Source organism: Balaenoptera ricei, chromosome X (genome assembly GCF_028023285.1).
Source record: "Balaenoptera ricei isolate mBalRic1 chromosome X, mBalRic1.hap2, whole genome shotgun sequence".
NCBI classification, from domain to species: domain Eukaryota; kingdom Metazoa; phylum Chordata; class Mammalia; order Artiodactyla; family Balaenopteridae; genus Balaenoptera; species Balaenoptera ricei.
Window position 1 is genome coordinate 74830531 of NC_082660.1, and position 22971 is coordinate 74853501.

General features: G+C 36.3%; 1 protein-coding gene across 1 annotated transcript in view; it reads right to left on the bottom strand.

The window, feature by feature from the left end:
- The window catches only part of HDX (highly divergent homeobox), a 158891-nt gene that overhangs the window by 33856 nt on the left and 102064 nt on the right, over positions 1-22971 (bottom strand). Inside the window, exon 5 of the mRNA XM_059910977.1 lies at positions 22118-22264. Coding sequence (XP_059766960.1) covers positions 22118-22264 — 147 coding nt within the window. The remainder of the gene's footprint in view (positions 1-22117; positions 22265-22971) is intronic.

A 22971-nucleotide genomic window follows, 5' to 3' on the forward strand; every position in this document is an offset into this window, starting at 1 on the left:
TTTGCTGTGCAAAAGCTTTTAAGTTTCATTAGGTCCCATTTGGTTATTTTTCTTTTTATTTCCATTTCTCTAGGAGGTGGAACAAAAAGGATTTTGCTGTGATTTATGTCATAGAGTGTTCTGCCTATGTTTTCCTCTAAGAGTTTGATAGTGTCTGGCCTTACATTTAGGTCTTTAATCCATTTTGAGTTTATTTTTGTGTATGGTGTTAGGGAGTGTTCTAATTTCATTTTTTTACATGTAGCTGTCGAGTTTTCCCAGCACCAGTTATTGAAGAGTCTGTCTTTTCCCCATTGAATATTCTTGCCTCCTTTATCAAACATAAGGTGACCACATGTATGCAGGTTTATATCTGGGCTTTCTATCCTGTTCCATTGATCTATATTTTTGTTTTTGTGCCAGTACGATACTGTCTTGATTACTGCAGCTTTGTAATATAGTCTGAAGTCCAGGAGCCTGATTCCTCCAGCTCCATTTTTCTTTCTCAAGATTTCTTTGGCTATTTGGGGTCTTTTGTGTTTCCATACAAATTGTGAAATTTTTTGTTCTAGTTCTGTGACAAATGCCATTGGTAGTTTGAAAGGGATTGCACTGAATCTGTAGATTGCTTTGGGTAGTAGAGTCATTTTCACAATATTGATTCTTCGAATCCAAGAACATGGTATATCTCTCCATCTGTTTGAATAATCTTTAATTTCTTTCATCAGTGTCATATTTTTTGCATACAGGTCTTTTGTCTCCTTCTTTTGGTTTATTCCTAGGTATTTTATTCTTTCCGTTGTAATGATAAATGGGAGTGTTTCTTTAACTTCTCTTTCAGATTTTTCATCATTAGTATATAGGAATGCAAGAGATTTCTGTGCATTAATTTTGTATTCTGCTACTTTACCAAATTCATTGATTAGCTGTAGTACTTTTCTGGTAGCATCTTTAGGATTCGCTATGTATAGTATCATGTAATCTGAAAACATTGACACTTTACTTCTTCTTTTCCGATTTGGATTACTTTTATTTCTTTTTCTTCTCTGATTGCAGTGGCTAAAACTCCCAAATCTATGTTGAATAATAGTAGTGAGAGTGTCTTCTTCCTGCTCTTAGTGGAAATGGTTTCAGATTTTCACCATTTAGAACGATGCTGGCTGTGGGTTTGTCATATATGGCCTTTATTATGTTGAGGTAAGTTCCCTCTATGCCTACTTTCTGCAGGGCTTTTATCATAAATGGGTGTTGAATTTTGTCAAAAGCTTTCTCTGCATCTATTGAGATGATCATATGGTTTTTATTCATCAGTTTATTAATGTGGTGTATCACATTGATTGATTTATGTATATTGAAGAGTCCTTGAATCCCTGGGATAAACCCCACTTGATCATGGAGTACGCTCCCTTTAATGTGCTGTTGGATTCTGTTTGATAGTAATTAGTTGAGGATTTGTCCATCTGTGTTCATCAGTGATATTGGCCTGTAGTTTTCTTTTTTTGTGACATCTTTGCCTGGTTTTGGTATCAGGGTGATGGTGGCCTTGTAGAATGTGTTTGGGAGTGTTTCTCCCTCTGCTATATTTTGGAAGAGTTTGAGAAGGATAGGTGTTAGCTCTTCTCTAAATGTTTGATAGAATTCATCTGTGAAGCCATCTGGTTCTGGGCTTTTGTTTGTTGGAAGATTTTTAATCACATTTTTAATTTCAGTGCTTGTGATTGGCCTGTATATATTTTCTATTTCTTCCTGGTTCAGTCTTGGAATGTTGTGCTTTACTAAGAATTTGTCCATTTCTTTCAGGTTGTCCATTTTATTGGCATATAGTTGCTTGTAGCAATCTCTCATGATCCTTTGTATTTCTTTTTTGTTTTTTTTTGAACTTTTGACTTTTATTTTATTTATTTTTTTATATAGCAGGTTCTTATTAGTCATCAATTTTATACACATCAAGGTGTACATGTCAAACCCAGTCGCCCAATTCATCACACACACCCCGCACCCCCCCACGCTGCTTTACCCCATTGGTATCCATACGTTTCTTCTCTACATCTGTGTCTCAATTTCTGCCCTGCAAAGCGGTTCGTCCGTACCATTTTTCTAGGTTCCACATATATGCGTTAATATACGATATTTTTTTCTCTTGCTGAATTACTTCACTCTGTATGACAGTCTCTAGATCCATCCATGTCTCAACAAATGACCTAATTTCATTCCTTTTTATGGCTGAGTAATATTCCATTGTATATATGTACCACATATTCTTTATCCATTCGTCTGTTGATGGGCATTTAGGTTGTTTCCATGACCTGGCTATTGTAAATAGTGCTGCAATGAACATTGGGGTGCATGTGTGTTTTTGAATTATGGTTTTTTCTGGGTATATGCCCAGTATTGGGATTGCTGGATCATATGGTAATTCTATTTTTAGTTTTTTAAGGAACCTCCATACCATTCTCCATAGTGGCTGTATCAATTTACATTCCCACCAACAGGGCAAGAGGGTCCCCTTTTCTCCACACCCTCCACAAAATTTGTTGTTCATAAACTTTCTGATGATGCCCATTCTAACTGGTGTGAGGTGATACCTCACTGTAGTTTTGATTTGCATTTTTCTAGTAATTAGTGATGTTGAGCATCTATTCATGTGCTTCTTGGCCATCTGTATGTCTTCTTTGGAGAAATGTCTATTTAGGTCTTCTGCACATTTTTGGATTGGGATGTTTACTTTTTAATATTGAGCTGCATAAGCTATTTATATATTTTGGAGATTAATCCTTTGTCCATTGATTCGTTTGCAAATATGTTCTCCCACTCTGAGGGTTGTCTTTTAATGTTGTTTATGGTTTCCTTTGCTGTGCAAAAGTTTTGAAGTTTCATTAGGTCCCATTTGTTTATTTTTGTTTTTATTTCCATTACTCTAGGAGGTGGATCAAAAAAGGTCTTGCTGTGATTTATATCAAAGAGTGTTCTTCCAATGTTTTACTCTGTTTTATAGTGTTCGTTCTTACAGTTAGGTCTCTAATTCATTTTGAGTTTATTTTTGTGTAAGGTGTTAGGGAGTGTTCTAATTTCATTCTTTTACATGTAGCTGTCCAGTTTTCCAAGCACCATTTATTGAAGAGACTGTCTTTTCTCCATTGTATATCCTTGCCTCCTTTGTCATAGATTAGTTGGCCATAGCTGCGTGGGTTTATCTCAGGGCTTTCTTTTTTGTTCCATTGATATATATTTCTGTTTTTGTGCCAGTACCATATTTCTTGTTTACATATTGTACCTTTGTAGTATAGTCTGAAGTCAGGGAATCTGATTCATCCAGCTCTGCTTTTTTCCCTCAAGACTGCTTTGGCTATTCGGGGTCTTTTGTGTCTCCACACAAATTTTCAGATTTTTTGTTCTAGTTCTGTAAAAAATGCCTTTGGTTATTTGACAGGGATTGCATTATCGATTGCTTTGGGTAGTATAGTCATTTTCACAATATTGATTCTTCCAATCCAAGAACATAGTATATCTCTCCATCTGTTGGTATCATCTTTAATTTCTTTCATCAGTGTCTTATAGTTTCCTGCATACAGGTTTTTGTCTCCCTAGGTAGGTTTATACCTAGGTATTTTATTCTTTTTGTTGCAATGGTAAATGGGAGTTTTTCCTTAATTTCTCTTTCAGATTGTTCATCATTAGTGTATAGGAATGCAAGAGATTTCTGTGCATTAATTTTGTATCCTGCAACATTACCAAATTCCTTGATTAGCTCTAGTAGATTTCTGGTGGCATCTTTAGGATGCTCTATGTATAGTATCATGTCATCTGCAAACAGTGACAGCTTTACTTCTTCTTTTCCAATTTGTATTCCTTGTATTTCTTGTCCTTCTCTGATCGCCATGGCTAGCACTTATAAAACTATGTTGAATAATAGTGGTGAGAGTGGACATCCTTGTCTTGTTCCTGATCTTAGAGGAAATGCTTTCAGTTTTTCATCATTAAGAATGATGTTTGCTGTGGGTTTGTCATATATGGCCTTTATTATGATGAAGTAGGTTCCCTCTATGCCCACTTTCTGGAGAGTTTTTATCATAAATGGGTGTTGAATTTTGTCAAAAGCTTTTTCTGCATCTATTGAGAAGATCATATTGTTTTTATTCTTCAATTTGTTAATACAGTGTATCACATTGATTGACTTGCGTATATTGAAGAATCATTGCATCGCTGGGATAAATCTCACTTGATCATGGTGTATGATCCTTTTAATGTGTTGTTGGATTCTGTTTGCTAGTATTTTGCTGAGGATTTTTGCATCTATATTCATCAGTGATATTGGTCTATAATTTTTAAAAAATTATCTTTGTCTTGTTTTGGTATCAGGGCGATGGTGGCCTCATAAAATGAGTTTGGGAGTGTTCCTTCCTCTGCAATTTTTGGAAGAGTTTGAGAAGGATGGATGTTAGCTCATCTCTAAATATTTGACAGAATTCACCTGTGAAGCCATCTGATCCTGGACTTTTGTTTGTTGGAAGATTTTTAATCACAGCTTCAATTTCATTACTTGTGGTTTCTCTGTTCATATTTTCTATTTCTTCCTGGTTCAATCTTGGAAGTTTATACCTTTCTAAGAATTTGTCCATTTCTTCCAGGTGGTCCATCTTATTGGCATAGAGTTGCTTGTAGTAGTCTCTTAGGATGCTTTGTATTTCTGTGGTGTCTGTTATAACTTCTCCTTTCTCATTTTTAATTTTATTGATTTGCGTCCTCTCCCTCTTTTTATTGATTAGTCTGGCTAATGTTTTATCAATTTGGTTTGTCTTCCCAAAGAACCAGCTTTTAGTTTTATTGGTCTCTGCTATTGTTTTCTTTGTTTCCGTTTCATTTATTTCTGCTCTAATCTTTACGATTTGTTTCCTTCTGCTAACTTTGGGAATTCTTTGTTCTTCTTTCTCTAGTTCCTTTAGGTGTAAGGTTAGAATGTTTACTTGAGATTTTTCTTGTTTCTTGAGGTAGGCTTGTATAGCTATAAACTTCCCTCTTAGAACTGCTTTTGCTGCATCCCATAGGTTTTGGATCGTCTTTTTTTCATTGCCTTTTGTCTCTAGGTATTTTTTGATTTCTTCAGTGATCTCTTGGTTATTTAGTAACGTACTGTTTAGCCTCCACATGTTTGTTTTCTTTTACGTTTTTTCCCTGTAATTCATTTCTAATCTCATAGCATTGTGGTCAGAAAAGACGCTTGATATGATTTCAATTTTCTTAAATTTACTGAGGCTTGATTTGTGACCCAAGCTGTGATCTATCCTGGAGAATGTTCCATGCGCACTTGAGAAGGAAGTGTAATCTGCTGTTTTTGGATGAAATGTCCTATAAATGTCAATTAAATCTATCTGGTCTATTGTGTCTTTTAAAGCTTCTGTTTCCTTATTTATTTTCGTTTTGGATGATCTGTCCATTGGTGTAAGTGAGGTGTTAAAGTCTCCCACTATTATTGTGTTACTGTCGATTTCCTCTTTTATAGCTGTTATCAGTTGCCTCATGTATTGAGGTGCTCCTATGTTGGGTGCATATATATTTACAATTGTTATATCTTCTTCTTGGATTGATCCCTTGGTCATTATGTAGTGTCCTTCCTTGTCTCTTGTAACATTCTTTATTTTAAAGTCTTTTGTATCTGATATGAGTATTGCTACTCCAGCTTTCTTTTGATTTCCATTTGCATTGAATATCTTTTTCCATCCCCTCACTTTCTGTCTGTATGTGTCCTTAGGTCTGAAGTGGCTCTCTTGTAGACAGCATATAGATGGTTCTTGTTTTTCTATCCATTCAGCAAGTCTGTGTCTTTTGGTTGGAGCATTTTATCCATTCACATTTACAGTAATTATCGATATGTATGTTCCTATGGTCATTTTCTTATTTGTTTTGGGTTTGTTTTTGTAGGTCTTTTTCTTCTCTTGTGTTCCCCACTCAGAGAAGTTCCTTCAGCATTTGTTGTAGATCTGGTTTGGTTGTGCTGAATTCTCTTAGCTTTTTCTTGTCTGTAAAGCTTTTGATTTCTCCATCGAATCTGAATGAGATCCTTGCTGGGTAGAGTAATCTTGGTTGTAGTTTCTTCCCTTTCATCACTTTAAGTATATCATGCCACTCCCTTCTGGCTTGTAGAATTTCTGCTGAGAAAGCAGCTGTTAACCTTATGGGAGTTCCCTTGTATATTATTTGTCATTTTTCCCTTGCTGCTTTCAGTAATTTTTCTTTGTCTTTAATTTTTGCCAATTTGATTACTATTTGTCTCAGTATGTTTCTCCTTGGGTTTATCCTGTGTGGGACTCTCTGAGCTTCCTGTAGTTTGATGGCTATTTTCTTTCCCATGTTAAGCAAGTTTTTGACTGTAATCTCCTCAAGTATTTTTTCGAGTCCTTTCTCTCTCTCTTCTCCTTCTGGGACCCCTATGATGCGAAAGTTGCTGCATTTAATGTTGTCCCAGAGGTCTCTTTGTGTTTCTGGAGAGTCAGTTGTTTCTTATCCTTTTTCATTTCTAATTCTACTGATTTGGGTCTTCTCCCTTTTTTTCTTGATGAGTCTGGGTAATGGTTTATCAATCTTGTTTATCTTATCAAGGAACCAGCTTTCAGTTTTATTGATCTTTGCTCTCATTTCCTTCATTTCTTTTTCATTTGTTTCTGACCTGTTCTTTATGATTTCTTTCCTTCTGCTAACTTTCGGATTTTTTTGTTCTTCTTCCTCTAATTGCTTTAGGTGTAAGTGTAGGTTGTTTATTTGAGATGTTTCTTGTTTCTGGAAGTAAGATGTGTTGCTATAAACTTCCCTCTTATCACTACTTTTGCTGCATCCCATAGATTTTGGGTCATTGTGTTTTCATTGTCATTTGTTTCTAGGGATTTTTTGATTTCCTCTTTGATTTCTTCAGTGATCTCTTGGTTGTTTAATAGTGTATTGTTTAGCCTCTATGTGTTTGTATTTTTTACAGATTTTTCCCTGTAATTGATATCTGGTGTCAATGTGTTGTGGTCAGAAAACATACTTGGTATGAATTCAATTTTCTTAAATTTACCAAGGATTGATTTATGACCCAAGATATGATCTACCCTGGAGAATGTTCCATGAGCATTTGAGAAGAAAGTGCATTCTGTTGTTTTTGGATGGAATGTCCTATAAATATCAATTAAGTACATTGGAATGTCCTATAAATATCAATTAAGTCCATCTTGTTTAATGTATCATTTAAAGCTTGTGTTTCCTTATATATTTTCATTTTGTATGATCTGTCCATTGGCTAAAATGGGGTGTTAAAGTCCCCTACTATGATTGTGTTACTGTCGATTTCCCGTTTTATGGTTGCTATTATTTGCCCTAGGTATTGAGGTGCCCCTACATTGGGTGCATAAATATTTACAATTGTTATATCTTCTTCTTGGATTGATCCCTTCATCATTATGTAGTTTCCTTCTTTGTCTCATGTAATAGTCTTTATTTTACAGTCTATTTTGTCTGATATGAGAATTGCTATTCCAGCTTTCTTTTGATTTCCATTTGCGTGGAATATCTTTTTCCATCCCCTCACGTTCAGTCTGTATGTGTCCCTGGGTCTGAAATGGGTCTCTTGTAGACAGCATATATATGGGTCTTGCTTTTGTATCCATTCAGCCAGTCTATGCCTTTTGGTTGGAGCATTTAATCCATTTACATTTAAGGTAGTTTTCGATATGCAATCCCTATTACCTTTTTTCTTAATTGTTTTGGGTTGTTATTGTAGGTATTTTCCTTCTCTTGTGTTTCCTGCCTAGAGAAATTCCTTTAGCATTTGTTGTAAAGCTGGTTTGGTGCTGCTGAATTCTCTTAACTTTTGCTTTTTTGTCAAGATTTTAATTTCTTCATTGAATCTGAATGAGATCCTTCATAGGTAGAGTAATCTTGGCTGTAGGTTTTTCCCTTTCTTCACTTTAAATATATCCTGCCACTCCCTTGTGGCTTGCAGAATTTCTGCTGAAAGATCAGCTGTTAACCTTATGGGAGTTCCCTTGTATATTATTTGTTGTTTTTCCCTTGTTACTTTTAATATTTTTTCTTTGTATTTAACTTTTGATAGTTTGATTAATATGTGTCTTGGCGTGTTTCTCCTTGGATTTATCCTGTATGGGACTCTCTTCGCTTCTTGGACTTGATTGCCTATTTCCTTTGCCATATTAAGGAAGTTTTCAACTATAATCTCTTCAAATATTTTCTCAGTCCCTTTCTTTTTCTCTTTTTCTTCTGGGACCCCTATAATTCAAATGTTGGTGTGTTTAATGTTGTCCCAGAGGTCTCTAAGACTGTCCTCAATTCCCTTCATTCTTTCTTTCTTTATTCTACTCTGCAATAGTTATTTCCACTATTTCATCTTCCAGGTCACTTATCCGTTCTTCTGCCTCAGTTATTCTGCTATTGATTCCTTCTCGAGAATTTTTAATTCCATTTATTGTGTTCTTCATCATTGTTTGTTTGCTCTTTAGTTCTTCTAGGTCCTTGTTAAACATTTCTTGTATTTTCTCCATTCTGTTTCCAAGATTTTGTATCATCTTTATTATAATTTCTCTGAATTCTACTTCAGGTAGACTACCTATTTCCTCTTCATTTGTTTGGGCTGGTGGTTTTTTACCTTGCTCCTTCATCTGCTGTGTGTTTCTCTGTATTCTCCTTTTGCTTAACTTACTGTGTTGGGGTCTCCTTTTTGCAGGTTGCAGCTTCATAGTTCCTGTTGTTTTTGGTGTCTGCCCCCAGTGGTTGAGGTTGGTTCAGTGGTTTGTGTAGGCTTCCTCTGGAGGTGATTGGTGCCTGTGTTCTTGTGGATGAGGCTGGATCTTTTCTTTCTTGTGGCAGGACCACATCCAGTGGTTTGGTTTGGGGTGTCTGTGATCTTTTTATGATTTTAGGCAGCCTCTCTGTTAATGGGTGGGGTTGTATTCCTGTTTTGCTAGTTGTTTTACATAGGGTGTCCAACACTGTACCTTGCTGGTTGTCGAGTGGAGCTGGCTCTTAGTGTTGAGATCGTGATCTCTGGGAGAACTTTTGTTGCTTCATATTATGTGGATCTTGGAGGTCTCTGTTAGATCAATGTCCTGAACTCGGCTCTCCCACCTCAGTGGCACAGGCCTTACACCTGGCTGGAGCACCAAGACCATGTCCACCACACGGCTCAGAAAAAAAGGGAGAAAAAAAGAAAGGAGGAAAAAAATAAAATAAAATTAAATTAAAATGTAATTAAAATAAAAAATAAGTATTAAAAATTTAAAAAAATTATAAGGTAATAAAAAAAGGAAAAACAAAGAAAGATAGCAAGAAGAAAGCAGCCAATCCAAAAAGCAAACCACCAATTATAACAAGCGCTAAAAACTATACTAAAAATCAAACAAACAAACAAAAAAAATGGACAGACAGAACCCTAGGACAAATGGTAAAAGCAAGGCTATGCAGACAAATCACACAAAGAAGCATACACATACACCATCACAAAAAGAGAATAAGGAAAAAATATATATCTACATATAAGAGAAAAAAAAGGAAGAAGAGGACAACTAAATCGATAAACAAATCTACCAATGATAATAAACTCTAAATAGTAAACTAAAATAAACTTAAAATCAGAAACAAATTAGATGCAGAAGGCCAACCCCAAGTCTAGAGTTGCTCCCAAAATTCAGCACCTCAATTTTGGGATCATTTGTTATCTAGTCAGGTATTTCACAGATGCAGGCTGCATCAAATTGATTGTGGACATTTAATCCACTGCTCCTGAGGCTGCTGGGAGAAATTCCCCTTTCTCTTCTTTGTTTGCACAGCTCCTGGGGTTTGGCTTTGGGTTTTGCCCTGCCTCTGCGTGTAGGTCGCCTGAGGGTGTCTGTTCTTTGCCCAGACAGGACGGGGTTAAAGTAGCAGTTGTTTAGGGGTCTCTGGCTCACTCAGCCCAGGGGGTGGCAGGGGTATGGAATGCAGGTTGAGCCTGTGGTGGCAGAGGCCGGCATGATGTTGCAAGAGCTTGAGGTGCACCGTGTGTTCTTCTGGGGAAGTTGTCCCTGGATCATGGGACCCTGGTAGTGGTGGGCTGCACAGGCTCCTGGGAGGGGAGGTGTGGATAGTGACCTGTGCTTGCACACAGGATTCTTGGTGGCTGCAGCAGCAGCCTTAGCATTTCATGGCTGTCTTTGGTGTCTGTGCTGATAGCCTGCTCATGCCCATCTCTGGAGGTTGTTTAGGCAGTGCTCTAAATCTCCTCTCCTCGAGCACCCGGAAACAATTGTCTCTTGCCTCTTAGGCAGGTCCAGATTTTTTCCCAGACTCCCTCCCAGCTAGCTGTGGTGCACTAGCCCCCATCAGTCTGTGTTCACACAGCCAACCCCAGTCCTCTGCCTGGGATCTTACCTCCGAAGCCAGAGCCTCAGCTCCCAGCCCCCACCTGCCCTGGTGGGTGAGCAGACAAGCCTCTCAGGCTGGTAAGTGCTGGTCAGCACTGATCCTCTGTACGAGAATCTCTCTGTTTTGCCCTCTACACCCCTGTTGCTGTACTCTCCTCCATGGCTCCAAAGCTTCCCCCCTGCCCACCGCCTGTCTCTGCCACTGAAGGGGCTTCCTAGTGTATGGAAACATTTCCTCCTTCACAGCTCCCTCTCAGATGTGCAGATCCCATTCCTATTCTTTTGTCTCTGTTTTTCCTTTTTTCTTTTGCCCTACCTAGGTACGTGGGGAATTTCTTGCCTTTTGGGAAGTCTGAGGTCTTCTGCCAGCATTCAGTAGGTGTTATGTAGGAGTTGTTCCACATGTAGATGTATTTTTGATGTATTTGTGGGGAGGAAGGTGATCTCCGCATCTTACTCCTCCGCTATCTGGAAGGTCTCCCCCCACCTTTCTTTCCGAGTCTTGTTAATCAGTATATTTTTCTTTTTTACACTCTGGCATATGCCCCATCAAGCGTTTATAACTGTTGTCCTCAGAGAAGCTCATGTAGAAAAATATGTACATGGTGATACATTACGTAAGAGAGATTAATGCTGCACCTTAGGAAATGATCAATTCCAATTTCAGTACTTGCCAGAGGCTTTAGCTTTAACAAGATTCTGTACTTTTAAGAAATATGCAAAGTAATTCTTATGGCAAGGAATAGACTGGTGAAATGGAAATGAAAATAATGGTAGACTGGTAATAAAGAGATCTGGACTCTAATCACTGACCAGCTGTGTGACCTTCGGTGAGCCATACCCCCATCTATCTACACTTTTCTTATATAAAATAAGAGTATGGTATTCAATCTCAAGATGCCCACCAGCTTTAAGTCAATCTCCATGTTATATAATAGAGAGTTTACAATTTGTTTTTCATACACAGTGGTGGTGGAGGGTTATATTTAATGCAAAAACAAGCTAAAAACAATATAAGTGAAAAGCATTCTTCTATTTAAAGGCATTTCAAATTTAGCCATGATCCTTGGAAAATAAACATAATCTAAAATGTAAAAACATACATCTGTTTTCCATGAAATTTACTTGTCTTTCAAAATGTATTTTAAACATTCAAACATGTGTTGTTTATATAAATATTTGACCATACAAGAGTTTGTTTTTACATATGTCCACTACAGTGAAAACACAGATGGAAAGGGTAGGCATTAAACTGAATTGCAGAGAGATAGGGGAGGGAACAAACTTTTATGGGTGACTTATAGTGCTTTACACTTATTATCCACATACATTATCTCAAAACAACCCTCTGTTATATTATGTCCATTTACTGTTTACTGAAGCGCAGAGACTTTAAAAAATTTGACCATGCTAAATTGCAAATTCTGAAGGAGAGCTGCGTTTTTCTCATGGCATCTAGAAGAGTTCTGGCACATAATAGGTGTTCGGTTTATCTTTCATGAATAAATAAGTCACTAAATAATAGGCACGAACCTGGGAAAACATTCCACATTAAAGAAATGTATGTACATAATATTCAATGAAGTTAAAGGGAAAATATACCAAATTTGCTTCCTAGGCTCTTTTAGAAGTATAAGATATAACAAGGAAACATGAATCTAAAATTTCCACATTATTCCACAAGTAATGGCTAACTAGACATCCTGAGGCAAAGTTCATTTTGGTGATCAATAACTAGAAGGTCTATTAGACTTTAAAACATCTACATAGTTTCTACCACAATCTCAGGAATATATTTATGTGGCAAACATATTCTTATTTGCAGTTTATCTAATATTACAAAAGAGGTCCTATTACAACACATAACCTTTTCAAAGTTTCTTTCTGCTGTGGGCATGATGCATTTTGGAAAACCACTAAAAATAAAAAGATAGTAAGCAGTTCACTATTCTTTCCTCTAGTAGAAGCTTTAACAAGCCATAAGCAAGAAGAAAATGGTAATACTTCTTTCTTTTTCTGTATGTTAGTATTTTCTGTAGGGATAAAGATTTCTGCACAGTATCCATGGCTTTGACCATTTTTAACCTCAGTTATGCCTAAAACTCCTTTATATCAAATAGAATCCTAGTGAGGAACCCTGTGGTTATCTTATCTTTCATTTTGGAAGAGTATGTTTTTAGTAATACTCTGTCTCTGTGTCCTCTCTCCTGCAGTATGGGGTCTCCAGGAACCCTTACGACAGTCCATGGAGCCTGAATGCTGCTGTCATGGCACGTGGAGTTTATTAGTATCAGTGGCAGATTGAATAAGAACAAAAATGAAAAAAACTCAGTAGAAAAGTTGGAAGATAAATTTGAGGATATCTTACTGAAAGTATAGCAAAAAAACAAACAGATTGAATATGGAAATCTCAGGGTAACAGTTGTGCTCCAGGTGCAGAATAACCAATTCATGTTGGAGCAGCTCAGAAGTTCCAGGAAAGTTTCTTTAAGATGATAAAATTGCTGCACTACCAAATGTGTATGAATGTATTGAAAGGAGGTATGTACAACTGGGGAAGGTTTTGAGGATAAATTAGTAGTAGTACCTAGAAAATTAAGCAAGCAAACATACAAAAACCAAAACCTAAGTAAATAAAGAACTCCAAGGAAACAAAATAATAGTATGCAGAAAAGGACAAAAAATAATATTATACCACACAAGTCAAATGTGTAAAGCATTTACATAGTCATAATAATGTTAACACTGAATATCAAACTAACCAAAATTATGGAATAATTATACTGTGAGGATAAGAAGAGAAGAAGTATGCATGTAGGTGAAAGGATCAATAAAGAGATCTTGAAAGAGTTAGAAAAAATGCCTTGCATTTCATAGTCAAAAATCAATCAACAATGCCTAACACTGAAAAATCAGGAAGTAGTGATATAAACAGATAGATGAGACAGCTAGGTGTTCCCCAATATCTTTCTCCGTCTTCCAATAATAACTGAAAGTTTAGCTGGGCACATGACTCCCTACAATATAACTACATTTGCAGCTTCCCTTTTAGTTAGGTATGACCATGTGACTAATATTTAGCCAATGGGATTTAAGTGAATGTGTTTTGCGGCAGTTTCTGGGAATCCCTTTTAAAAGATAGCTAGTACACACTTTTTGTCCCTTTTTTCTCCCCATCTCTGTCATGCTGCCTGGACCATAAATGCCATAATTTTGGACCTTGAGGACCAGGGCTACATCATAGGGATGGCAGAATGGAAGATGGAAGGCATTAGAGTCTCTTGAGGACTTCACAAGGCAGAACGGCCATGCCAGCTCTGGACTTGTACATGGAATTGAAATATCTTGTTTAAGCCACTGTTATTTTGAGTCTTTTTGTTATTCACAGCAAAACCTAATTCTAATTAATATACCACATTATTCAGATGGTGGTAAATACCAAAGGGATCATCTAAAAGAGTAGAAAGTAGTTGACTCTGGCTATCGGGAAATGGTAGGAGGAGAGGAGTAAAGAATGTTGGTTTTGCAGAAACTAACACACCATTGTAAAGCAATTATACTCCAATAAAGATGTTTAAAAAATAAAATAAAATAAAATAAAGTATTCAAATATTTTCATCCATTAAAAAATAAATAAATAAATAAATGCTTGTGGATTTAAAAAAAAATGTTGGTTTTGTAGCAAGTTCTACAGAACTTAACTCCTTAAGCTATGTGCATGTATAACTTTGACTTAAAGAAACATTAAAAACAACAATGACAACAAAAACACATGCTCTGTATTTCCCTAATTGTGGCTTTTGTTTAGGCTCCTCATACCATGATGCCACTCCAATTCCTCTTCAGTCATTTATATTCTTTTGTCACCCCTTTTGCTAGACTTTAAGCTCCTTAGAAATAGGACAAGTGTCTAATGCATTTCTAGTTCCCTGTTCGTATATATAACACATAGCATGCTCAGGAAATACAGGATTTTATTTGATTTCTCATCTGAATCCTAAAAAAAATTAAAAGCACAGCTCTGGACAGGGCAGTATTTATTTTGAGAATACTATTTATTTTGAGGAATGTGCTCTATGATTTCTCCCTATATTTCTCCCTCTTTCTTCATGTATGTATGAGAAAATACTTTATTTCTTCCTCTGGAAGAGTTCTGCGTTTTGTCCTTTTTCTTTAATAGTACTTAACTCTTGATTTTCTGTAATGATCCTCCAGTGTGAGCTGAAGTCTACTTATACTTGCTCGCAAGAGCCAATTGTTAGCATCTCTTTTGAACTCTGCATTGAATGACCCATGGAATCAGCCATGGCAGGAATCTTTATATCATAGAAATCAACAAATGTTATAAATCAGGGCTTTTTTTTTTTCCTTAAAAAGCTGGTTGTTAGGGGCTTCCCCGGTGGCGCAGTGGTTGAGAATCTGCCTGCTAATGCAGGGAACACGGGTTCGAGCCCTGGTCTGGGAAGATCCCACATGCCGCAGTGCAGCTAGGCCCGTGAGCCACAACTACTGAGCCTGCGCGTCTGGAGCCTGTGCTCCGCAGCGAAAGGCCACGATAGTGAGGCCTGCGCACCGCGATGAAGAGTGGCCCCCACTTGCCGCAGCTAGAGGAAGCCCTCGCACAGAAACGAAGACCCAACACAGCCAAAGATAAATAAATAAAAAAAAAAAAAAAAAAAAAAGCTGGTTGTTAAATACCAGCACACTTCTGCCACTGTCTAAATCTTATACAAGTATCTTTTAAATGGAATGTAAACTACAATTCCCACGACTGATCAATATAATTTTTCAATCTATCATTAATTATATAATATGTGAGATGTACAGTACTCCCCCATTATCTGAGTGAATGCCTGAAACCAGGGATAGTATCGAACGTTATATATACTTTTTTTTTCTATACACACACCTACAATAAAGTTTAATTTATAAACTAGGCACAGTAAGAGAATATTCGAGTTGCCAGCATAACTACTCTTGAGATTTGGGGCAATTATTAAGTAAAATAAGGGTTACTTGAACACAAGCACTGAGATACCATGACAGTCAATCTAATAACTTAGATGGCTACTAAGTGACTAATGGGTGGGTAGCATATACAGCATGAATACGCTGGAGAAAGGGATGATTCACATCCTAGGATGGAGCAGGAGGACACAAGATCCATCATGCTACTCCAAACAGAGCACAAATGAAAACTTATGAATTATTTCTGGAATTTTCCATTTAATATTTTCAGACTGCAGTTGAGCACAGGTAACTGAAATTGCAGAAAGCAAAACCACAGATAAGGGGGGAGTACTGTATTTCAGATCACTTCATGCAATTTTATGAGACTGATGTGCTGCCAGCTGCGCTAAGAGGGCAGATATCTCATGCAATTTTAAAAACAGTGTTATCGATATATTTAACATGCCATACAACTCATTCATTTAATGTGTACAGTGAAAAGATTTTTAACATATTCACAGAGTTGTGCAACAATTACCACTAGCTAATTCCAGAACATTTTCATCATGCCAAAAACAAACCCTATACCCATTAGCAGTCACTCCCCATTCCTCTCTCCCCCCAGCCCCTGACAACCACTAATATACCCTCTGTCTCTATAGATGTGCCTATTCTGGACATTTCATATAAATGGAACTATAAAATATGCAGTCTTTTGTGACTGGCTTCTTTCACTTGGCATAATGTTTTCAAGATTCATCTATTTTGTAGCATGTTTCAGTATTTTATTCCTTTATATGGTTCTATAATATTCCACTATATACATATATCACATTTTGTCTATTCATTCACTTGATGAGCATTTTTTCCCACTTTTTTGCTGTTATGAATAATGCTGTTATGAATATACATGTAGAAGTTTTCTTTAAACAACAAATATTTGTCTAGATCAAGGCACCACCAGACCTAGTGTCTGGTGAGAGTCCACTTCCTGGCTTGTAGACAGCCAACTTCTCCATGTGTCCTCACAGGGCCAAGAGAGAGAAAGAGAGATGTGGGTCTTTTCATTATGGCATTAATCCTATCTTGAGGTCCTCACTCTCAGGAACTAATTTAACCTAATTACCTTACAAAGGCCCCACCTCTAAATATCATCATATTGTGGATTAGGGTTTCAACATCTGAATTTGGAAGTGACACAATAAGTCCACAGTAGTAATGTTTACCGAATATTCACTAATAAAAGACAAAACTGGCAATGTGATTTCTACTTTTTTCACTGAGATCACACTGCATAAGATCAAGTTAAATTTGAAGATTCAATGAAAGGAAGAGCTTATTTGTGAACTACCCAGACAAGTGTGATAATTTTTGCTAAGATTAAAACTTTTCAAATCAATAAAAATGATTATTTTATACACTTTTCTAATATGAATCAATGTGCAGATTGTAGCAGTAATCACCAGTTCTATATACAAGGATTTCAAAAATTACAAGAAAAATTTGAAGGATACTTTGTTGATATTCATAAGCTTAGAGTTTCTTTTCAATTTATAGTATGTCTTTTTGATTTTCATGTTAATGATGGTAAGCTGACACAAAAATTGGTAGTCTTATTTAATTTGAATAGATATAATTTTTTTTAAAATTTATTTATGGCTGTGTTGGGTCTTCGTTTCTGTGCGAGGGCTCTCCCCAGCTGCGGCAAGCGGGGGCCACTCTTCATCGCGGTGCGCGGGCCTCTCACCATCACGGCCCCTCCCGTTGCGGAGCACAGGCTCCAGACGCGCAGGCTCAGTAGTTGTGGCTCACGGGCCCAGTTGCTCTGCGGCATGTGGGATCTTCCCGGACCAGGGCTCGAACCCATGTCCCCTGCACTGGCAGGCAGACTCCCAACCACTGCGCCACCAGGGAAGCCCGATATAATTTTGAAATTGATAAACTTTTGCTTCAAAGTCAAATCAATTTTTCTTAAAAAAGATGAATCGATGTTCACACTCAAAAGAGCTTTACCTCATTCTGTATAGGTAGCATCACGAGATGCATCCAGTTTGCTCTCCGTACAAACTCATCACTGTTACATTATCGGTACTTGAACTCTGCAGCTACCTCCAGCAAGGGTGGCAAGGGTGTCTTATTGTGTGTGTTGCTTATAATCAGAAAGAATAGCATCATCAAGTTCAAAACTTTTATTCCTGGAGGTCATTAAAATTCATCTTTTTGTTTTCATGAGGCATCACCCTCAAGTGTGTTCTGGGGAGCACTGATTCCTGGGGGTACAAATAGGTGTTAACAGGAAAAAGCAGAATTGTTTTGGGAACAAGTAGACTGGAGAAATACTTGGTTATGGAAAGTTAATAAATTTCAATACAGCAGAACTTCACAGAGCCTTGGAGTATGTTGATACTTATACTAATCTCCTGGGGGCATGGGAAAGGTATAGTATTAAGTGTTTTCCTAAGTAATTTGGAACTGGCTCCCTGAAGGGACCAGTGATCCTTAGAACATATTCAGTTCTCATTTCTTTCACCTCAGTGAAGCAGGTAATTTGTTCTCTCTCTCTCTCTCTCTCTCTCTTTTAAAACAGCTGTGAACACTGAATTTTAGAGAGTGACACCCAAAGTTATCCCATTAGTTACTGGTTGAGCTGTGAATGCTGTCACCATAATATTAAAGCGTTAATTGAAATTCCACCTTGTATTATATGTAGAATTCAGAATTTCTGACCATTATGAATAATAAGTCTCTTAACATAGATGAATATTTTTATTGTTTCTTTGGTCCCTAGTTTATGTTTGTAGTACCATAGAACCACTTGAAGTAATATGATATAGCAAATTTTTGCCAATTCTCAAAACAAGTTAATGTTAATAATGTAACAGGTATTAGAGAGGTCATTAGTGGAGAATGCCAAAACCTCCAACCAAAGCAAATATACTGTCTTTTAAAAATTATATGACAGAAAAATATCTCTCATTATTACATGCTGGCCAAGTCTTGTAGTGTAAGTTCCCCATTGTTAGAAGCCCTTGTAATAATCTTTCATTAAGACTAAAGATAATGTTAATTTTACAGGACACACTTCTTTTTTTTTTAATTGAAGTATAGTTGATTTACAATGTTGTGTTAATTTCTGCTGTACAGCAAAGTGATTCAGTTATATATATATATATATATATGCACATTCTTTTTTATATTCTTTTCCACTATGGTTTATCACAGGATATTGAATACAGTTCCCTGTGCAATACAGTAAGACCTTGCTGTTTATCTCTTCTGTATATAATAGTTTGCATCTGCTAACCCCAAACTCTCACTCCATCTCTCCCCCACCCCCCACCCTTGGCAACCACAGGTCTGTTCTCTATGTCTGTGAGTCTGTTTCTGTTTCATAGGTAGGTTCATTTGGTGAGGACACACTTCTTAAATAACAAAACCAAGGACCTTGTGTCTCTCTTTGGAAACGAAGGGTAATGTTCTACTTTGTCAATCTTGATCAATAAAATATTATTATAGAAACACAGAGAGTTCTAGCTAGATCCTTCTAAAGGAGTCTGGTGATTTCCCAGGGACTTTTGAATGGTCATTTTTAGAAGATCACGAGGTTGGATTCAACAATACCCCAGTGCTGGTGCATTGATATTGCTGACTAATTATTGGGGGATCTAGTTATCCTTTCTTTTCTTTATATGATAGACATTATACCAGTTAGTGATTTTCTTTTGGAATTCACAAAGCTCAAGTGGTAATGTAAGGTCTAGAACTGACCTGCTTATAACTTCAGTGAATAATTTACCATCCATGTGTCTTATTTTCAGTAATCAGGCAACATCAGATACCATTATGTACTAAAACTTGTATAAAAATATTGTTGGATAAAAAGAAAGTACCATTTCATGGTTGTTTTCCTCTTGTATGACTTATCTCTTCAAGTAGAGCAAGAACTAAGATTTACATTTTCATTCTAGCCCTATGGTGACTAGAATAGTAAATGATATCCTATATATTTGATTAATACTTGATATATCAGTTAGTTTTAATTATTTATTAGCAACATTTTTATCTGAAAGGTGTGACCTTGTTCTTCTATACCTCATAGGACTATTTCAAAGAAAAAATAAAATATCACAAGTGTGAAGACACTTAAAGCAATGACCCCTTAACTGATGTCCCTGTGTAATGTCAGTCTTTTGAAAAAAGTGTTCTGTAGTCATATATGTTGAAATGATGTTGCATAATTCTACACCTCTCTCTTCAAGCACATTTTGAAAGCTCTGAATGAACTGTATTATCTGCAATAAAGAAACAAGCTGCTCTGGTCTGAATAACAAAAAAAAACATAATGAATTGATGTTATCAATGTAGATGTAAACACTAAAGGAAATACCCTTTTTTTTTTTTTTTTACTTGATGCAATTATTGGAAACATTTTAAGTATGCTTGCAACAACTTAGTTATGTGACTCTACAGTCGGGAAGTAGCCTTGGGGGGATTGGTTCCAAGACTCATCGGGGATACCAAAATCCAAGACACTCAAGTCCCATAGTTGGCCCTCCATACGAGAGATTCTGCATCTCCATGTATAAGTTTTTGAGTGGACATACTTTTCATTTCTTTTGAGTGTATACCTAAGAATGGAATTGCTGTCATATGATAACTCTATGTTAAAATTTTTGAGGACTGTTTTCCAAAGTAGTTAAAACATTTTATATTTTCACCAGAAGTGTATAATGGTTCCAATTGCTCCACATCCTGGCCAACAATTATTACCTGTCTTTCTTATTATAGCCATTATAGTGGGTGTTAAGAGGTATCTCATTGTGGTTTTGATTTCCATAATGACAAATGATGTTGAACATATTTTAGTGTATTTATTGGCCACTTGTACATCTTCTTTGGAAAAATGACTATTCTAATCTATTGCCCATTTTTAAATTGCATTATTTGCCTTTTTATTATTGATATGTAAGAGTTCTTTACATATTCTGGATAAGATCCTTATCAGATATATGATTTGAACATATTTCCTCCCATTCTGTGGGTTATCTTTTTCACTTTATTGATGGCGTTGTTTAAAGCACCTCATACAATATTTTAAATTAATTTTTATTGGAGTATAGTTGATTTACAATGTTGTGTTAGTTTCAGGTATACAGCAAAGTGAATCAGTTATACATATATCCATTCTTTTTCAGATTCTTTTCCCATAGAGGTTATTAGAGAATATTGAGTAAAGTTCCCTGTGTTACAGTGTAGGTCCTTTTTAGTTATCAATTTTATATATAGAAGTATGTATATGTTAATCTCAATCTCCTAATTTATCACTTCCTGCCACCTTTTCCCTTTGGTAACCATAAGTTTGATTTCAAGATCTGTGAGTCTGCTTCTCTTTTGTATATAAGTCCATTTGTATCATTTTTAAAATTAGATTCCACATATAAGTGATATCATATGCTAGTTGTCTTTCTCTGTCTGACTTACTTCACTTAGTATGATAATCTCTAGGTCCATTCATGTTGCTGCAAATAGCATTATTTCATTCTCTTTTTATGGCTGAGTAATATTCCATTGCATATATGTACCACATCTTCTTTATCCATTCCTCTGTTGATGGACATTTAGGTTGCTTCCATGTCTTGGTTACTGTAAATAGTGCTGCAGTGAACATTGGGATGTATGTATCTTTTTGAATTTTGGTTTTCTCTGGATATATGCCCAGGAATGGGATTGCTGGATCATATGGTAGCTCTATATTTAGTTTTTTAAGAAACCTCCATACTGTTCTCCATAATGGTTGTACCAATTTACATTCCCACTAACAGTGTAAGAGGGTCCCCTTTTCTCCACACTCTCTCCAGTATTTATTGTTTGTAGATTTTTTGATGATGGCCATTCTGACCAGTGTGAGGCATTTTTCAGAGAACTAGAGCAAAAAATTTTAGAATTTGTATGGAAACACAGAAGACCCCAACTAGCCAAAGTGATCTTGAGAAAGAAGAATGGAGCTGAAGGAATCAGGCTGACTTCAGACTATACTACAAAGCTACAGTAATCAAAACAGTAATCAAAAAAGTATGGTACTGACACAAAAACAGATATATAAATCAATGGAACAGGACAGAAAGTCCAGAGATAAATCCATTCACCTATGGTCAACTAATCTATGACTAAGGAGGCAAGAATATACAATGGAGAAAAGACAATCTCTTCAGTAAGTAGTGCTGGGAAAACTGGACAGCTACATGTAAAAGAATGAAAATAGAACACTCCCTAACACCATACACAAAAATAAACTCTAAATGGATTAAAGACCTAAATGTAAGGCCAGACACTATAAAACTCTTAGAGGAAAACAAAGGCAGAACACACTTTGACATAAATCACAGCAAGATCTTTTTTGACCTACCTCCTAGAGAAATGGAAATAAAAACAAAAGTAAACAAATGGGACCTAATGAAACTTAAAAGGTTTTTCACAGCAAAGGAAACCATAAACAAAATGAAAACACAACCCTCAAAATGGGAGAAAATATTTGCAAATGAAGCGACTGACATGGGATTAATCTCCAAAATATATAAACAGCTCATGCAGCTCAATATGAAAAAAACAAACAACCCAACCAAAAAATGGGCAGAATCTCTAAATAGACATTTCTCCAAAGAAGACATACAGATGGCCAAAAAGCACATGAAAAGATGCTCCACAGCACTAATTAGAGAAACGCAAACCATACAACTTTTTAGGGCTTTCATTTATGACACTCATCAACCAAAACATGAAAATTATTGAAAATGCCTTACCCGAACTATTTCACAGTCAACATTCAATTCAGTTGCAACTGCTTCAATTTTCTCTCTACAAACAGAGCCAAGGCTGGTCATGCCATTGTCCCAGTACTTCTTAAGGGTGGCTAAGTCTTGGTCACTGAACTGAGTGCGGTCTTGTAGCTGTAAAAAACATTTTTAAAAATTAGAATACTCAAAGGAAGAATATTAAATCATCAGAGTGATATGTGCTAGGTTACTTTCAACACATAAATTAATTTCACAATTCTTACTCTGTGTTCCCCCTTGCTGAAATGGGCATTATCATGGTATTTATTACTCTGACATGAAAGTGTGCTAGAATAAAATGAGTAAAAAAATTTACCTGATAACAATTAAGCAATGTTGACTTAAAATGGTTGTAGTCACACAAATAATACGTATTAATTGTAGAAAATACAGATATATTTAAAAAGAAGAAAATTTAAATGACTAACAATCCTGAAATTACACTTGTTAATTCTAATATATGTTTTTTCAAACGTTTTTCTATAATACATGTATTCACATTCACACTACATATATTTAAAAAATACCAGAGTCAGGATCATGTCACGGTGTTGTCTTTTGATAAATTAATCTAGACTTACCATAGATAGGCTCCTACTAATGTTATAATTAATTAAAAGACTAAATAAGAGAAATGTAATAAGATAATGTTGGTTTTTTAAATTAATTAATTAATTAATTAATTAATTTTTGGCTGTATTGGGTCTTTGTTTCTGTGCGAGGGCTTTCTCTAGTTGCGGCGAGCGGGCGCCACTCTTCATCGCGGTGTGCTGGCCTCTCACTATCATGGCCTCTCTTGTTGTGGAGCACAGGCTCCAGAC